General features: G+C 59.3%; 3 protein-coding genes across 5 annotated transcripts in view; 1 reads left to right on the top strand and 2 right to left on the bottom strand.

Annotated features, from left to right (window-relative positions):
* The window catches only part of SMG5 (SMG5 nonsense mediated mRNA decay factor), a 30,366-nt gene extending 23,064 nt beyond the window's left edge, over nt 1-7,302 (bottom strand). Inside the window, exons 1-2 of one of the 2 annotated variants that reach the window (XR_005814925.1) lie at nt 7,109-7,240; nt 417-515 (exon numbers count right to left, since the gene is read on the bottom strand). Coding sequence is in view for 1 of the 2 variants with exons in the window: in XM_040538896.1 (XP_040394830.1) it covers nt 417-515; nt 7,109-7,185 (176 nt within the window). In the remaining variant the exon portion in view is untranslated. Of the gene's footprint in view, nt 1-416; nt 516-7,108 lie in introns of both variants that reach the window. The other variant, XM_040538896.1, reaches the window with a different exon arrangement.
* A 2,445-nt stretch (nt 7,303-9,747) lies between these two features.
* LOC121060804 (HCLS1-associated protein X-1-like) lies at nt 9,748-11,583 on the top strand. Its single transcript, XM_040538924.1, is given in 8 exon segments — nt 9,748-9,912; nt 10,023-10,305; nt 10,308-10,436; nt 10,551-10,596; nt 10,677-10,792; nt 10,985-11,135; nt 11,225-11,368; nt 11,461-11,583. Coding segments are annotated over 7 exon segments (897 nt in total). The 5' UTR covers nt 9,748-9,859; the 3' UTR covers nt 11,344-11,368; nt 11,461-11,583.
* A 1,389-nt stretch (nt 11,584-12,972) lies between these two features.
* On the bottom strand, nt 12,973-18,081 carry LOC121060817. Of its 2 annotated transcripts, none has more exons than XM_040538947.1 (9): nt 16,142-18,081; nt 15,381-15,493; nt 15,112-15,190; nt 14,637-14,701; nt 14,417-14,484; nt 14,200-14,228; nt 13,842-13,938; nt 13,469-13,553; nt 12,973-13,172 (listed from the first exon to the last, which is right to left on the bottom strand). In XM_040538947.1, the coding sequence occupies exons 1-9, from the start codon at nt 16,246-16,248 to the stop codon at nt 13,099-13,101; spliced, it is 717 nt and encodes a 238-aa protein (XP_040394881.1). In that variant the 5' UTR covers nt 16,249-18,081; the 3' UTR covers nt 12,973-13,098. The 2 variants fall into 2 exon arrangements, with proteins under 2 accessions (XP_040394881.1, XP_040394880.1); XM_040538946.1 differs by having other exon boundaries at nt 14,417-14,489; nt 14,639-14,701; nt 16,142-18,080.
* Nucleotides 18,082-18,274: the final 193 nt, after the last annotated feature.

Here is an 18,274-nt window from a genome sequence, read left to right as displayed (position 1 = left end):
CAGTAACTTCTTAAATTGCAGTAATGTAAAAAATTGTCTATGACCACAGGCCAGGAAGAAAAGACAACCCCACTAGGTATCTTCTGAACCTGAGAAAAGATTTATCACACACACACACAAAGTTTCTACATCACGCTTTTTTTTTTTTTTAAGATAATTACAAGGAAGGCACCAGCCAACAGCTTATTTGTATTATAGTGGCACCTGGGAAAGCCTCCAGCCACAGACTCTGGGGCTAGGTGTTGTTCAAATACCCGAAATCTAGCCTCTGCTCCGAAAACCTGGAGGAATCCGTTCTCAGTGGGTGCACCACAAAGTGAATACACTGTGAAACCGTTGATTCAAGACGTCCACCGCGTTACTTCACGTGGGTTTTTCCAAAGAAATACAAAAAACGATTGCCCTGCCCAACTTACTTGTTCCTCAGGCTGATGTTCTCTGGCTTGAACACTTCCTGATACGCTGCCTTATTACCAAGGATGAGATCCAGTCGATGAACAGCCTCCACCACTGCTCTGCAAGGTAATAAATACATAAAGAGGAGCTTCAGCGCGGGTTATCTGAGGTTATTTTGCAAGGTCTGGAGTCTCTGCATGGAACCACACATTTAATTCGTTATAAAATGAATTAATTCCCAACGATCGCTATTTTGATAGGGCGAGTCAAACTTCCACCAATTCCTGCTTCCTTACCAACTGATCTACAAGAGAAAGCAACTTATTTGCCAAAACTTCCTCACCTTCATTACTATGATTCCTTAATTAAAGGTCTTAAAGATCTCTAGATGACAGGTAAGAGAGGGATGCCAAAAGAGTCTAAAATAGGAAATTTTTACCAACTTTTTCCCCTGAATGTCAGCTAAAAGACAGAACAAGCCACCTCAAAGCACCCAAGTTGTGCAAAAAAAAAAAAAAAACACCACTTTTGTGAGTTGCTGCCTGAGACTTCTCCTTGAGGAGGAATGCCACCGCATGTGAAATCAACACGCAACAGTCCGAAGCTGTGAACAAATCAGCCTACAATTCCAGGACACCACAAGGAAATAAAACCAGCGACTTACAGAAGCATTAGCGCTGAGAGAAAGCGCTCGCGGCGACATCTCACGGCCAGGTCGCTAAAGCAGAATCGAACAGCCGCGTTAAGCCCCCCTTTACCAAGAGAGAGCATCCCTAAGCCTGTGCTTGAGGTCAATAAACTGACCCCTGAAGTTACTCCACTCCACACGCTCCTCTTTTAAGAAACGTGTCCTCCAAGCCAAGCCAGCCGTTAGCTATCAACCCCCCCGGGTACTTGTTCTCTCCCTCCATCTCACATCTTCCCACTGTTCCTTGTTTGCTCCAATTCCTCCATCACTTCTACCGCTGCGCTCGCAGAGCTGACGGAACAAGAAGCTGAAGATGTGCTGCACGCACACGGTCAGACCGGCCTGTGCAGAGCCAACCTCTGCAAGGCAGAAGGGGTGGATGCTGCTGCCAGTTCCCCCCCACCCAGAAATCTCCATCCTCTGCCGAAAGCAAACTCCCTGGCCACGCTCACAGCGCAGGGGAACTGCTGGTCCTTCTCCCAGATGGGTGTCGTGTTGCGGACAGGGCACTCGCATGGCATTTGCGAGTAAGAGCATGCAAAACCATATGCACAGACTGAAACCATCAGCACTCCCTTGAAAACCACAGGTACCACTCTAAGGTAACAGTTTCAGACGGCAGCCCCTTACCAGCAAGGCAGATCTCCCTCCCAAACGCACTGCACCGAAAGGGAAAAAAACAAAAAACAACAACAACAAAAAAAACCACTTCCAAACATCTGGGAACTCAACGAGACGTGTCCCATCTCATGCTACGCCTTGGGAAGCCAGGAATAACTGGAAAAAAAATTTGCTTTCGGTAAACCGCAGAACCTGACAGAAGGAGAGGAATGTAGGGAAGACCGTCTTACACGGCGACTTGGGAGATCGAAACACCACGGAGCGGAACCAGCTTCTTCCTAAATAACCACGGAGAAAACCGAGAACAGAGTACAAGTTACCCAGAAGTCTGCTACTAACCTGGACGCCCACAGCCACTTCTGCTCACTAACATCTTCCTCACGTGGCGTGAAGATCCTCTGCAAACCCTAACAACCCAATGCTCTCAGCAGTGAGAGAAGCAAGCAAGGAAAACGCGTTTTCTTTAGCAGGTTAAGGCGCTCAATACGGAGCAATGAAGCATTCATCCAGGCTCACGGCACATCGACGGGGGAAAAAAAAACAAAAATAAACCTCCACACACCCCTCGCTTCCCCAAAAGTCACCTCCCCCAAGCAGCAGGCAAGAAACACATCCTGACTGCAACCTGTGCTTCGCGTCCCATCGCTACCTCCCAAAGCCCTCCTGCAGCAATCACTGCGGCAGGAAGCGATCGGCGCTGTTCACGGGGAACTGATTTGTTTCCTATGCAGAAGGGTGACCAGAAGAAAGGGGAACTGCCGATTCATTTGATTCCCAGAGAGAAGCAGAGGAAATCTATGATCTATTCCCAAAACAGGCAGTCCCTCCGTCTTCAGAACAGCTGTAAAAATGCTTTCACCATACACAGAACTGGCAGCTGCTGGGCGTCGGACCCAAGCTCACACGTCACCGACGCCACCAGGGGGGAAACGACTTCGTGGTGACTGCAGGCAGCGGGCGCCTGCACCCAAGGACACTGCCAGCCCTTGGGGGGAATGTCACACGTGCAGGCATGAAACCACGCGTCCAAATCCACGGCTGCACATTAACTGTACCCAAAGGCCCAACACTGGCCCCTTCTCCTGGCATTTATTAAATTCAGGTTCCTTTACGGGTGCGTGGTCCAGGTTCTCTCACTGCTCAGTAGCTGACACCCCAAGGCAAGCCTTTTTTTTTTTTTTTTTTTTAATACCTACAAAGGTGTCATAAAGCCCTGTTAAAAGATCCTCTTGAGCCCAACAGCGACAGAAACGCATCTTGACACTGTGCAGGAGGACACTGGGGAAGTGACACAGAACACATTTGCCAGAGCCCCACTTCTGGTGCCTACCAAGCAGGCAGCACGATACGAAATCGCTGGGTACGAAACGCAACCAAGCAGTTAAGGAAAGAAGCCCACTGACACGCACCGGGGCTCTCACAGGCCTGCCAGACGTGAAGTACAGAAAAGTTTCCTTCCAGGGACGTTGAAGGGTATCTCACCGGTCCCTCGAGCACAAGGGGAGGGCGCCCGCCTCACATTTATTTCCCACAACAGCCAGACACGGCCACTTGGAGACACCGGTCCCTTTTGCTATTTTTTAGGGGGTTCCTAAAAACTTGGTGGCTCAAAAACCGCAGGGCAGCAAGGTTTGCCTTGCAGGATGCAGGTGCCTGCAGGGCACAAGGCAGACCCCAAGCTCTCCTTATTAGCACAAGCTCCAGGAGGAGGCAGAGGCAGGAGCGGAGTCTGTGATGGCCAGCGGTGACTTGCAAGGATCAGACACCCAGCGGCAAGGAAAGGGGACACGGGGAGGACAAAAAGGGACCGGAGCCAGCCTCGCTTCGAACACATTAGGCGACACCAATATAGGCGCTGCAGACTGTGCTCTAATTAAAACGCTATTTAGCATTTGTGCTTCGGGCAGCTGAGACCACGGGCTGAGTTCTACGCGGCAGTCAAGAGGCCAAATTTCGTCTCAGGAACCGGTTTTGTGCCTGCTGGGTTTAAACCTTGCTCCCAGGCAGCACACCGGAACCGCAGAGGTGGTAAATCGGAGAGCAGGCTATTAAAAGAACCGAGCGCAGCACATCACGCCAAGCAGAGCGGAGCCAGTCCAACGCCAAGTCCTCTTCGGCCAGGCAGAAACCGATCCGACGCTTTCCATGCGTCGCCACCGCTCCGGGACAGGGCGACATGGCAGGGAGAGTTATTTGTCCTCTATTTCTTTATTTAATGCATCACCAAGAGGCGCAGACTCGGAGGAGCAGGACGTTTCTCAGGGAGAGGAACTGCGGCCGTTCACTTTACCCTGGCACGTGTCGGCGCACAGATAATGCCGCCCAGAACAAGGCTGGCAGGCGAGAAGAGGAGGGCAAAGCCACACTGGAGCTAGCAGCTGCCCAGAACACTGTAAAAAAATATCCGGTCACCTTAAAATAAGAAAGTACATTGTAACAGCAGCCAGCGTAATCCAGTTGCCACATTCTGAGGTGAAACTCAGGGATTATCGGTCGGGGAAGAGTCAAATGGAACAGAACAACTCAGCAAGGACCTGAGCTCGACTCCCGCAGCAGGCGGACACAAACCTCAGCCCGTGCCAGCGCAGTTTGTAGCTGGGTGACACTCAGCAACATCTGGGATTCAAAAGCTCGCTTTAATCTGGCAGCCAAGAGTTTCCAGAGGCAGTCAGCCACCGCGCAAAGCACCACGTGCCTCTTGAAGGAGAGTAAGACACCGCCTCACCTAACTGAACCTCGGGCTGAAACGGAGAAAAATTGTCAAGGGACTGGTTAAGGTAGAAAGCTTGCTAGGAGAGCTATCGACCACGCGGCAAGAAAATTTGTGGCTGCTGCAGATATTATAAACCCCGCGCTGAAACCACAATACTTCCAGCTAAAAGAAGACAGAGAGCCCCAGGAGCTGTAGTTTTCTTGTTCTGCTGCAAAAATGCCGGACGAAATCCCTCCCCTAATTCTGCCGCAAGAAGAAAACAACCTCCTCCTTGCCTTGATGACCAGTCCCACGTCTGGTCAAGGGATGCTCGCTCGTGAGCTCCAGCAAGGCAGCGAGGTGCCGCTCGTCAGGCAATTATTGCCCACACACCTCCCTCATCCGCTGTGAGCGCAGAGGAAAACCCATCCTGAAGCACGCCGAAGGAGGTTTAAATAAAACGCGTTCCGTTTTGCAACGCGCGTCCTCGCCAGCCCTCTCCGCTCGCCCCAGCAGGCGGCAGGAGGCGAGGCGCTGTGCTGCGCTAGCTCAGCCTCCAGCAGATGTGGAAAGAAACCCCCGGGATCCGGTGGGGTGCCTCGGTCTGGCAGCAGACACAGATCTCCGCAGCCCCGGAGGTGTTTCTGGCGCGCTAACGGAGCCTACACCTCGGGTTAAGCCAAGCCGTGGCATTTTACCACTGACCTCGCAAGAAGAGAAAGAAATCCACCTAATCTAACCTCGAAGGGCAAAGAACAGCACGAAGAACCTGTACGAAGCACGCCAAGGCAACAACTTTTAGTTACTCCAACCTGCTATTTGTGCTTTGTGTTTTCAGTCACGGATCTTGCCAGGTTTCTCAGACGGAGGCAAGTTTAGAAGAGGGTGACGAGGCTCGGAGAGATGAAAGGACCTGCCCGGTGTCACCGAGCAAGTCGGCAAGACGAAAAGCAAACGGGCCGTGCCTAAAAAAAATCTGCCTTCACCACCTCGTTCACCTCTGAGAGCACGCTGTCACTCCTCGACTCACCTACGAGCCTGCTTTACTGCTGGAGAAACGGAGACGGAAGGGGGCAATGGGTGGGACGCGGTCACAAAACGAGGCATCTGCGGAGCACCTCGGCGCGGTGCCTCAGCCCTGCTGGGCCGGGGAGACCGAGGCCGCCAGAATTTTGCCTCGACGCCACCCAGGCAGCGCAGAGACGCGAGCGGGAGCGGAGTCCCAGGGAGTGCTTCTACCACGAGGGCTCGCAGCAGCCGCAGCCTTGCCCTCCTTCCAGCAGGAGCGGCCCCTGGCCCCAGAAGCCTTCCAGTTCTTCCCCCGTGTGCCACCGATGCCACGCACGCCCCGTCGCAGCCTCCCCTTTCCCTGGGTGTCTTACCCATGTCCTTCTGCATCCTCGCATCTCCTACCCCGTCCCTGTGGACCCTGCACGACTCCTTCCTCCACCCCCCGTGTCCTGACCCATTTCCCTGCCCCCTCCATGCCCCCTTTGCCCGACCCCCTTGCTTACCCCCTCACATTTTCCCTGGATCCCCCTGCCCTGCCTTTTCCCCCCCAACCTTGCCTGGATCCCCCCACAGCTCCTTCTCCCGCAGCTCCTTTTTCCTTTTGTTTCCACTCTTTTTCCTGAGATCCTCCCCCACCTCCTTCCCCAGACCTCCCCCCTCAAATTTCCTTCACCCCAATCTTCCCTAAACTCTACCGTCCCCTTCCCCCGTTCCCCCAAACCTTCCCTACATCCTGCCATCTCCTTCGCCCCCTTCCCTGAGCATCCCCCCAATATCCCACAGACCCCCCACATCCTCCCGCCAGCCCCTAACCCTCCCGTAACTCCCCCACGTCCTCCTCTGCCCCCCCAGACCTCCCCTGACCCCAAAATCTCCTTTCCCTTGCCCTTCCCACACCCCCAGCCCCTTCCCCCCGATCCTCCCCAGTTTCCTCGTACCCTCCCATCTCCTTTCTTTCCCCCTGGTCTCCCCGGTTTCCCCCTTTCCCCTCCCCTTCCCCTGATCCCCCCCCCTTGTCCCCGTGATCCCCCCAACCCTCCCCGCTCTCCTTGAGCCCCCGATCCCCTTCATTTCTCCCAGTCCCCCCGATTTCATCCCGTCCCCATCCTCCCCCCCCTGCTCCCTGGGATCCCCCCCGACGCCCCTGATCCCCCTCGGTCCCCTCGATCCCCCCCAGCCCCCGTGATTCCTCCCAACCCTTCTCATCCCCGCGGTCCCTCCTGGTCCCCTTGATTCCGCCCGATCCTCCTGCTCGCCCACAGCCCCCTTGATCCCCCCCGGTCCCTGGGATCCCCCCCGATCTCCCCCAATCCCCCCCAGTCCCCTTCAACCCCCTCGACCTCCTCGATCCCCCCCCCCGGTCCCCCCGATCCCCCCTCACGTCCCTGGTTCCCGGGATCCCCCCGATCCCCCCCGGTCCCCTTCAACCCTCTCGGTCTCCTCGATCCCCCCAGGGTCCCCCTGATCCCCGGGATCCCCCCCGGTGCCCGGAATCCCCCCGATCCCTCTGATCCCCCCGATCTCCCCTCACCCCCCCGGTCCCCGGGATCCCCCCCAGTCCCTCTGATCCCCCCTCACTCCCCCGGTCCCGGGGATCCCCCCCCCGGTCCCTCTGATCCCCCCGATCTCCCCTCACCCCCCCGGTCCCCTCCCAGCCCCCCCCCGATCCCCTCCGGTTCCCCCCCCCCCCGGCTCCTCACCGGTACAGCCGCTTGGTGTGCAGCACCTTGGCCTCGGGCTCGCCGCTCTCGCTGCCGGCCCCGCCGCCCTGGCTCATGGCTCCCCGGCGGGGGCGAGGCCCGGCGCCGCCCGCCGCCCCCCGCCGCCCCCTCAGCGCCTCCCGCGCCGCCGCCGCCGCCGCCCCCGGCCCCGCTCGGCCGCCATGGCTGCGCCGCTGCCCCCTGCCCCGCGCCCGCTCTCGCGAGAACTCGGCGGAGGGCAAACATGGCGGCGGCCGGGCCGGCCTCACCCCGCGAGAGCCCGCCGCTCGCCGCGCCAGTACCTAGTGCTGGCAACGGGGCGGCCGCGCCGCTCCTTGGGGGCCGGCAACATGGCGGCCGTGCCAGTACTAAAGGCTGGCAACATGGCGGCCGGGCCGGCGTCATTCCAGCGGCCCGGGGTGTGGGGGGGGGGGGAAACGGCGCTGGGAACCGGGGCCGAGGAGGCGCCGGCTGCCGGTTCCTTCGGCTGCTTTTCCCCGTGGGCCCCGGGGGGGCTTCCCCGCGGCCGCCTCACGCCGTGGGTCGGGCAGGAGCTGTGGGGCTGGGCCGCCTGCCTGCTGGCTTCCCCGGACAGCCTCCGAGTGCCCCCCGGTGTCGCCTAGCACGCCCTAGAGGCCCCCCAGGGCGCTCTAGGGTGCGCTCCGAGCTTCCTAACGCAGCGTGCGGGCAAAATAAGGAATAAATAATAATAATAAATAAATAACATAAATAAATATAATAAATAAATAATAAATTCTCTTCCTGGAATCTAGTGTCCTCCAGCGGAACCACAAGGGCTCTCGAGTGCAGTCTCGCGCACGCTGCGAGCCTCCTGTGGTCATCCGCTGCGCTCTAGATCCTCTGCAGGTCTACCAGGGACAACAAGTGCCCTCTAGCTCGACCAGAAAGGCTTCCAGTGACCCCCAGTTTCCTCTAGGATGCTCTAGAAGCCGCCCAGGGCACCCTGCGGTGCTCTATGAGCCTCCTCTTGAACCCTAGAGGCAAAACAAGGACGCTTCCTGGAATCTGGAGGCCTCTGGAGGACACACAGGGCTCTAGGGCACACACACGCAAACTGGAAGCCTCCTGTGGTCCTCCGCTGCACTCTAGATCCTCCGCAGGTCAACCAGGGCCACCCAGAGCCCTCTAGTTCCCCCTGAAAGCCTCCCAGTAACCCAAAAACTAACCCTAATTACGACCCTAGAAGTCACATACAGCATCAGTTTCTCCCATCCAAAAGTGCTCCCAATGGAAGCCTTTGGGTACACCTGAACTCCCTTGGGGAGCCTTTAGGCAACCCCACACACGACAGGACTCTGCGCCTTCTGTCTTTCCAAATAATCCTAAATGTAACCCTAACTGGAACACTGAGACAAACCCTAAGTAGGACCCTAGACAACACAGACGGCGCCACTTTTTCCCATCAAAAAGTGCTCCCAACGGAAGCCTTTGGGTACACCTGGACTCCCTTGGGGAGCCTTTAGCAACCCCACACACAACAGGACTCTGCACCTTCTCTCCTTCCAAACAACCCCTAGCCCGCAGCGCCTGGGGCCAGCAGTGCCAGCATCACCCTGCGGAGCTGCCTGGGGCTGGGACCCCAGGGATGGCAGCGCCCGCGCCCCGGTGCTAACCCTCTGCTTCTCCTCCTTGCCCCCCTTCCCTGCAGAGCGGCTCCGGGCAGCGCAGCCAAGGCAGCTCCGTCCCCCAGAAATCCCAGGCCAACAAGTCTGCCTACAACAGCTACAGCTGGGGCGCCAACTGAGTACAAACCTTTTTTGGTTTTTACTCCTTTCTCCCTCCTCCCCCTCCCCGCACCTCCTGCTGCCCCAGAACGTCTCGGATCCAAAGGAGTGGAAGCTGCAAGTCACCTACAGCAACCCCCCTTATTATTAGGAATAAGAACAGTAATTGATATGAACAGCATTGTAAGATGAATTAGTTGAAGTGTTTTTTTGGACCGTGTTCTAAATTTAATGGATAAATGTGTCTTGTATATAAAAACAAAAACCCCACGCCATCCTGTAGTTCCCTCATTTCCGTACCCCCGCCCCGCTGCTCTCTGTGACCATCCCCAGGAGTTGGGGAGGGCCCCCTGCCTCTGCCTCAGGGGCCGCGCTGTGGTGTTACTGGGGTTACTGGTGTTACTGGGGCTGCTGGTGGTGTTATTGGGGTTACTGGTGTCTTACTGGGGTTACTGGTGTGTTACTGGGGCTGTTGGTGGTGTTATTGCGGTTACTGGTGTGTTACTGGGGCTGCTGGTGTTATTGGGGTTACTGGTGTGCTACTGGGGCTGCTGGCGGTGGTGTTATTGGGGTTACTGGTGTGTTACTGGGACTGCTGGTGGTATTGGGGCTACTGGGGCTGCTGGTGGTGGTGTTATTGGGGTTACTGATGTTACTGGGGCCACTGGTGTTGCTGGGGTGGCCGCTGTGTTACTGCTGTTACTGGTGTGATTGGGGTTGCTGGTGTTACCGGGGCTGCTGGCGCTACTGGGATTGCTGGTGTTACTGGTGCTACTGGGACTGCTGGTGTTACTGGTGTGCTACTGGGGCTGCGCCCCCCGGCAGGCCCCAGGCCCCCTCCGCTCCCGTCCCCTCCCCAGAAGCGCCGGGGCCGGGCCGGGCCGTGGCGGGGGGGCTGCGGGGAGGCCCCGGGCCGTGTCCCGTTCCCGGTGCCGGTTCCGGGGGCGCTTTGCGGCGGCGGCGACGCTTTGCGGCTGCGGGCGGCGGCGCTTCGCGGCCGGGCCCGATGAGCTTTTACGACGCCTTCCGCGGCTTCTTCGGGCTCCCGGGGGGCCGCAGGTACCGGGACGGGCCCGGGGCCCCCCCGAACCCCCCCCGGATGTCCCCTGCAACCCCCTCCGGGACCCCCGTTCCCCTTCCCGGTCTCAGCGCCCCCCCCACCCCCGCAGGCCCCGGGAGCCGCTGTTCGGCGGAGCGCCGCGGGACGAGGACGGGGCCGAGGACGCCGAGGGCCCCCCCCGGCCGCCGCCCCCCGATGGCTTCGGCTTCGGCCCCGGCGGCGCCCTGGAGGAGCTGCTCCGGGACGCGGGCGAGCTCCTGGGCGTCTTCGGGGGGGCCTGGGCCGGACCCCCCCCCGGCCATAGGTGGGAACGGGACCGGGGCTGGGCTCGGGGGGGGGGGGGGGGGGGGTTCGGCGGAACCCCGAGGCCCGGCCTCACTCCCCTCGGCCCCGGTTGTGCCCCGCAGAGCCCCCCCTGCCCGACCCCGGCCCCGGGCGGCCGCTGCGCGACTCGATGCTGAAGCACCCGGACGGCCCCGAGGGCGCCCGAGACCCGGCCCGGCCCTGGAGCCCCCTCCCGGGGGTGCGTGGGGGGGGCCCTGCCCTGTCGGGGGGGGGCCCTCGGGTGGCGGAACCCCCCCCCTCCTCCGGGCCCCGGCACCGGGCTCCGGTGACCGGTGCTGGCTTTGCCTTGCAGCTGGAGGACGCTCGCCCGGCCCCCCCGGAGCGCAGGGAGGACCGAGGTGGGTGAGGGGGGCGCCTTTGGTGGGGGGAGGTCGGGGCCGGGCGCCCCTTCCCCGCGCTCACCGCGGCCGCCCCGCAGATCTGGACTCGCAGGTGTCCTCGGCGGGGCTGGGCACCATCCTGAGGCCCGACGAGCCCCAGCCCCGCTCCTACTTCAAGAGCGTCTCCGTCACCAAAGTGACGCTGCCTGACGGGGTGAGTGTGCTCTGCCCTGTGCCACGGCGTGGGTGCCCTGTGCCACGGCGTGGGTGCCCCGTGCCACCGTGTGGGTGCCCCATGACACCGTGTGGGTGCCCCATGACACCTTGTGGGTGCCTCGTGCCACGGCGTGGGTGCCCCGTGACACCACGTGGGTGCCCCGTGCCACCGTGCGGGTGCCCCGAGCAGGCGGTGGAGGAGCGCCGCACCGTGCAGGACAGCCACGGGCGCCGCGAGACGACCGTCACCCTCCGGAGGGGCGACCAGGCCTTCGTCACCACCACCAAGGAGGACGGGACGGGCAAGGACTACCGCGAGGAGGTGCTCAACATGGATGACCGTGAGTGGGGCGCCGAGGGGGGGGGGGCGCGGGAGGGGTGAGGGGAGCGGGACGGCGCCCTGCGAGCGAGCCCCCCCCCTGCCCTCCAGGGGAGCTGGCACAGTTCGCAGGCACGTGGCCGCAGCAAGACGAGCTCCACGCTCCCACCCTGAGCGACCCCTCGTCCGTGCTGGGCACCTTCTTCCGTCGCTGGTTCTCCGGCTGGTAGCCCTGCCCTCCCGCTGGCCGCCCCCGTACGTGAGAGGGGTGTGGGGGGGGCCGGGGGGGCTGCCTGGCTCTGCCCGGGGCGGGCGCAGCCCCTTCTCCCCGCCCGTTTTCCTTGCAGGTGGGTCAGGTCCTGCTGGGATGCAGCGGCTGCGCTGGGGGCTGCCCCCCCTTCTGGGGCACCGCCGCCTTTTGGGGGCGAGCGTGTATATGTGTACAGAGCAATAAAGTCTATTTATGCTAACGGTGGCGTGCGAGGCTCCTTCGGGCACGGGGTGGGCCGGGACCCCCCCCCCCAGATTTGGAGGTGGGGGTCCCACTGCAGCTCCGGGGGCTGCCCTGCGGGCGCAGACACCCACGGGGCTCCTCTGCCCTGGCCCCGTGCCCGCGCTGCTCCCTGCCCGCCTCCCTCTCGTGCTTCATCGCCTCCCCCGGGCCCTTCTCGAGGGCCCTGGGAGCCCTTCCAAGGCCTTTTCATTAGCGCTGCCTGCGGCGGCGGTGGCTTTGGGAAGGGACCCGGCGGAGGAAAGCAGCGGCTCTCCAGCTGGGGAAAGCTCCCACACCGGGACGCGGGGCAGCGCGGATTTAACGCAGCCGCCGGGGGATCCTCGGGGGGCTCCGGCACCACAGGCAGGGACGGGTGGCAGCAGGGACGCGGCTGCTGCCCGCGGCCCCGTGCGGGGCTCTGGTCCCTACGAGGTCCCTGGAGAGCCTTGCAAGGTGTCTGGCTGCTCTTAGAGCAAACTGCAGGGCCCTGGGTGGCCCCTAGGGTGCCTTGGAGCACACTAGAAAGCCCTGTGAGGCCGCAAGAGGCCAGCAGATTATAGGAAGTGTCCTCGGGAGGCCTCTAGGGTGCAAGAGGAGGCTCCTAGGACAACCTAGAGTGCTCTCAAGTGCCCCGGGAGGATTCTAGGGCACACCGGGAGACCTGTATCGGATGCTAGACTGCACCGGGAGTGTTGGGAGGCACGTACGGGGCACTGGAGAACAGCAGGGGGGACTGGGATGCCTGTAGGGGACTGCAGAGAGCACTGGAGAGTCCAGCAAGGTCTTCATGGTGTGCTAGGGTACGCTGCAGAGCCCTTCGAGGCCTCCAGAAGGTCCTAGGGAGCACTGCAGGGCCCCAGGATGCTTGAAGGCAGCACTGGGAGGCCTCTGCGGCATCCTAGAGGACACTGGAGGTCACTGGAAGGGTTTCAGGGAGAGCTCGAGTGCACTGGGTGGTCCTTGTAGACATGTGAGGACTCTAGAGTGGATTATAGATTCACGGGAGGGCTGTAGTGCTGCCTGGAAGGACTCCAGGGCACCCACGAGGTCACTGGAGCGTGTTCCAATGGCTCTAACTGGTTTTAGAACAAAATGTGGGCCCCTGGGAGGCCTCTGTGGTGTCCTGGAGTACACTGGGGAGCTCTGTGACGCCTCGAGAAGACAGCAGAGTGCAGGAAGCGTCCCTGGGAGGCCTCTAGGGCGCAAGAAGGGTGCCCTGCATTAGACCTTTGGTTTCAGGATCCTTATCAACACCGCGGGCTTGAGCAACGCAACCGGGCTGCGGGGAGATCTGCTAACCTCACAGGAAGGGCTGAAACCTGCAAGATAGTTATCAGAAGGATTTGTGGCACGGAAGAAGCAAAAAAAAAAAAAAGCCTTCAGGACCAACTCTCTTGGCATTCGCAGGTCTTGGACATGGTCGTTGGTGGCACCTTTAATGAAGAAAGGAGCGTAAGGGTGCAAGAGGCCACAGGCTAGGAGAACCCGGTGCTTACACGGTGTTGTTGGTGCCGCTGGCCAGCCCCACGTCTCTCGTCGCTGTCCTCGTCAGGTGGAGGTGCCCAGCTGCACAGGGAAAGTACAGGACCCACCTGGCTGCTGCTCTGCACCGCAGGAAGCAGCTCCGGTGGTGCTGGGAGGCAGCGAGCGCCCACGTGGACGACAGGCGCAGACAGCAAAGGGCGACCCGGCCGCGGGATTCAGAGCCAAACGCAGCGGGGAGGAAGGGAGCCCCCTGCCTCAGCAGGGAAATGCCCACGGGGGCAGTGCCAAGGCACCCGCAAGGAGCTCGAGGGCAGGGAGGGAGTCAGAGAAAGCTGCTCGGCCCCAGCCTTGGACCCCGTGATAGCACGTGGCTGTACCTGAGCTTTTCAGCGCCCGGTCAGACGGCTGAACGTCGTCTTCCGAAGCCGTCTCAGACGCTGCCCATTTCACCTCCTGAACCTCCTGGGAAAGACAGAAATGGTCACAGGAAGCAAACGCAGCAGCAGCGGCTCAGTTGCTCCGGAGGAGAAAGAGGCCTGGGTCAGAAGCTCAAGGCAAGCATTGCCTGGAGGGATGCAAGAGGAGGAAGGGCTGAGGAACAGCGTCTGTGTCTGCAGCCACAGCGCAGACGCGGGCCAGGCCCCACACCCTTTTCTCCACCCTCTACGCTTGCCAGGTCAGCCAGGAGCCAGGCTCCGGCCGCCTGGGGTTCTGCTCATCCCGGCCTCCTTTCCCAAAGTGCGGGATCACCTTCGTCACGCTGCTGAGCTCTGCCCTCAGCGAAGCCACCTGCTCCAGCAGGAGCTGTATCCTCTTGGCTTGGACCTCCACGGAATCCAGGGAGTTCCTGCGGCCAACAGGAAAGCAGTAGATCTCATCAGAGGGCAGCCTGTCCCCTCCTGAGAGCTTCCGAGCCCAGCAAGGAGGCTGTGCTTGGCTCTCCTTTCTTTCTCTGCGTGAGTGCTCCCCTTCATCACCAGGTTTAGCGAAAGGCAAAGACCCAGAAGACATACGTGAGCCCCGGATGCTACGAAAATGAGTGCGAGTAGCCAGAGGTCAGCTGAGGCTACTGCACGAAACCAAGTCCCGCTCAGGAAACATCTCTTACCGCAGAGACTCCGTTTCTGCCAGCAGCCTCTGGAAAGGAAAAGCTCTCTGTTAGAGAACCGAAGCTGCTGGGGCTCCCCACAGGCTTCCCCAAGAAGACACGGCAAAGCTGCCGCTTCCTCGGGCCACTCCACAGGGAACCAGAGCAGCCAGCGATTCACCCAGCTCCCATCAGCAGCACTCCTGTAGGAGCTGCCTGTCCCACAGCAGTCGCTCACCTGGGCCGCTTTCCTTGCCCCCGTTTTCCAGGCTAGCCGCGAGGTCCCGCAGCAAACTGCGCCAGCTGCTGCAGTGCACATCACCGAGAGATGGTTATTTTGCTGGGGCTGCGAACGGTCCCTGTGGTCACGTTGTCTCCTCCTGCTGCCGTGTGGCAGCAGCTGAAAGGAGGACATGGGGAACGTGGCCGCTGCCAGACGTTTGCTCGTGAAAACTCACCGAGGGTCACTGAGACCATGATGAAGATTTTCAAGAACTCCTTCTTGTGCAGGGTCATCTTTTGCCTAAAAAGGAGGGAGTCTTGTTGTTGTTGTTAACGTTCCAAGCCTTGGGCAAACCCCTCTGTGGGTGGATTTCCATTTGCAGTCTGAAAAGAAGCCGTTTTGGAAGCCTGCTGTGGAGAGAAAGCTGAGCGGGCAGCCCTCAAGAGAAACACTCCTTCTGTCCACACTGTCCAGCGCCGCAGGCAGATCTTCCCCAAAGGAAGGGCTCCAGGAGCACCTTCAGAAAGGGCGCGGGAATAACCCAGGGAAGTAAACACAACTACAGAATGGAAACGGCAGCGCCTGAGCTTTGGCCAGCAGTAGCCATGGTGTGCTGGCCGGGCAGTACCCGCTGCCCTCCCCTTGCCACCCTCTGGCCCGCAGCCATCCCATTTCTCCCCCGGTCCACAACAGAAACGTGTTGTACGTACGCAGCAAAGATGCAAGTCTTGGGGAGGGTCTGCAGCACGAGGGCCCTTGCCAGATGGCGAGCAGTGCTGACGACCGTCCCTGGGCAAGGAAATGAGCGCAAAGTCAGGTCTCTTGCCCTGGATCCCCACCAGAGGCGTGCCCCAGAGCAGGGCAGCCTGTGGTTCTTCTGCCACGGAGGAAATGTTGCTGGAGCGATTTCCCTGAGCACAGAGGAGCTCCGTGGGTTCACCCCAGAGGACTTCAGAGCAAGCAGCAGCGCCCAGCTTACCTGCAGCTTCCGTGGCCGTGCCATGCTGCCTTGCAGGCTCTTGGCTGGCAGAGCCAGGAACTAACTCCAAAGAGTGCCTCACCTCCTGCAGCCCAACCTGCACGTGGAGGCACCTGCGGGAGGAAAAAGACGGAGCCTGCCTGTCCGCAGGAGCCACAGCAGGCAGGAGCAGCCTCAACAGAGCCCCGTGCCAGAGGACAGGGCTTGGGAAGCCTCCCAGGGGCCTCCCAGCTGCAGCAAGAAAGGGCAGCGGAGCTGGGTGATTTTCAGGGGTCTCCACAGGTTCCCTGGGCAACCTGTTCCAGTGCCTCACCACCCTCTGAGTAAAGAAGTTCTTCCTTACATCTAATCTAAATCTACCCTCAATAGCCTCAGGCTGTTCAGGGAGCAGGGACAGTCCCCTACCATGGCCTCCTCCCACAGGACGCTGGTGGGGTCCCCGTCCGCACGGCCACCCCGCTCAGCCAGGCACGGCCGTGCTACGACAGGAGCGGCCCCAGCCTAGGGCTTGGCCTCCCCATGCAGCAAAACTTGGGGCTTGGCCCCCCTGTGGGGCAAAACTCGGGGCTTTGCCCCCCCCCGTGAGGCAAAACCTGGGGCTACTGCCTCCCAGTAAAGCCTCAGCGTCGCCCTCCATCAGCTGCCCAAGGCTGACCCCGCTCCACCGGCCGCCTCGGTCTGTGTCCGTGTGTCCCTGCGTCCACAGGTCCCCGTGCCCACGGTTCCACCCCAGCCCAGGGTGGGAACAACCCGACTCGTACCCGTGGCTCGGCCCCGCTGCCTCCCCTGCGGCCTTGCAGGCGGCCCCGCTCTGCAAGGGGCCTGGCGATGCCCCTGGGCGCCTCTTGGGGGGAGCCCTCCTCGCCATCTCTGAGGCTCTGCAGACCGCAGGCTCACCCAGGGGTGAGCACAGATGCCTCTGAGGTCACAGAGATGCCCCTTGAGGTGGCAGCTGTGGCATCACACAGGGGTCTTTCTCCCTAGGTTCTTCAGAGGTTCTTCCTCTGTAAAACCTAGCCCAAACGCAAAGGCTTGCCGTGGTACCCGTGTCATTTTTACGTGCATGTTTCACATCTTGGTGAGAAGAGGCATTTTGTTTTATTGCACCGTTTTGCGGGCTAAACATATTTTGCAAGCATGAAATGGAACGGGGCACAGACAACAAAGCACTTGATGCTTCCTTCTTCTCCTGTCTAACAGGGTTTCTCTGGGCTTTTCATTTGTTTGATTTTTAAACTGTCATAGGTATACAGCCTCAGGTCCGTAAAACCACTTGCAAAGCTGCCTCTTCTGCTGGGAACAAAGCCACGGGGATGAAGCTTTGCTGCCTTACCAAGCCTGAAGCAAAGTTAATACTCTTAGAGGTGCCCCCAATCAACACTGAGCCAGAGCGATGACATCCAATTGATGTGATGAAATGGAAGAGATTGGAAAACTCTCAAGAGAAAGGAGATGGCTGGAGAAGATATTGTGTGGCTATAGAATCATAGCATCATAGGAAATAATAATCAGAACAGCAAAATGGGTTAAGTTTAAAGCTAACTGAACTTTCCTCCTGTTACACCTCAGTTCCTGTTTCTCTAGAAAGCTGACTCTCCAAAAAGTTACCAAGTGTCATATGAGAAAAGTAAGACGCAGGTGACAGATCCGATTTACTGAGCAAAGGTCTTCGCATCTCAACATTTATCTGTAAGATCTGGAAATGCGTGTTTTCTAGACATAGATGAGAACAGAGGCAGTTTGCCCTAATTGTTCTTCCATCTCAGGTCATCCACAAAGGCTTTTCCTCCAAAACGAGTCCAAGGTCTCCTGCTCTCCTTGTCCCTGCTGTCTTCAGACTCGTACTGTCCAAGGAGTTTATGAGTGTCCAAGGGTCTTTCCTGACCCATGAAATTGGGATGTCCACTACCAGCTTGATCATAGCACTTGCAGCATCTTCTTTAGTCAAAATGATTCCCAAATTTGATTGAATAAAAAGACCCAGCCTCACAGCTGACCTTGGTGGGAACTTCCCTGGGTTACCCATAGACAAGCACCGCTTCCCTCACTACATTTTTCACAGCAGCATCCTTCTCAAAAGATTTTTCAGGTCCAGGAGCAACTGACGTTATGGCATTTATAATTGTAGCTGAAGGAAGAGGCCCACTTAGAGCCTCATCCCCTGCAGCACCATGGAGACAGGCTGGGGTGCAGCAATTTGTTGTGGGCACTGACAGCGACCTGCATAGCTGAGGGGTCCCTAACCAAGGCCTGGCGATTGCCCAGTGCAGAACACAAGCTGTAGCGGAGCTGATGATGGCCTTTTGAAGGTAACACCGGCGGTATCCGGATCCTTTTCTAGGGATGCATTTCCATCTCCGTGACTTGAATTCTGTGGTTCCAAAAGAAGACATTGTAAGGTGGGTATATGTGTGAGCACACGGCTTTTAAAATCCCAAGACATAAGCCTCCCCTGATGCATATTTCTAACAATTGCCTCCATACCTACACAGAAAACACCCTCCCATTAATTATAAAACGAACAAGTGCTTTTGTGTTTTTGGCCTTTCTGCGTACTGGTAGCAGCAGAGCACTGGTTGTGCAAGGCAATCCCAACAGCTGAGCGTGGATTAAAATTCTTCTTAAATACATGTTTAGTTTGTACGCTGAAAACCCTGGAACAGGGGGTAGGGGGAGACTCGGGGCAAAACTGTGAGCTCTGAAGAAGACTGGGAGGGGACTGGGAGGGGACTGGGAGGGGACTGGGGCCCTCTGAGAGCTTTGCGCACGGCCCCTCTGCTGCCTGAGAGAAGAGGCGGGGCTGCGCACGGCCCGCGGAGCCGCGTGCAGAGCTCGTAGCCCCGCCCCGTTTTGCACACGGCCCTCGCGGGCTATAAAAGCGGAGGGGAGCGGCC

The sequence above is a fragment of the Cygnus olor genome, chromosome 28 (genome assembly GCF_009769625.2).
Source record: "Cygnus olor isolate bCygOlo1 chromosome 28, bCygOlo1.pri.v2, whole genome shotgun sequence".
Lineage (NCBI taxonomy): Eukaryota > Metazoa > Chordata > Aves > Anseriformes > Anatidae > Cygnus > Cygnus olor.
Note: the sequence above shows the minus strand (reverse complement) of the source record. Positions and strands in the feature narration are given on the sequence as shown.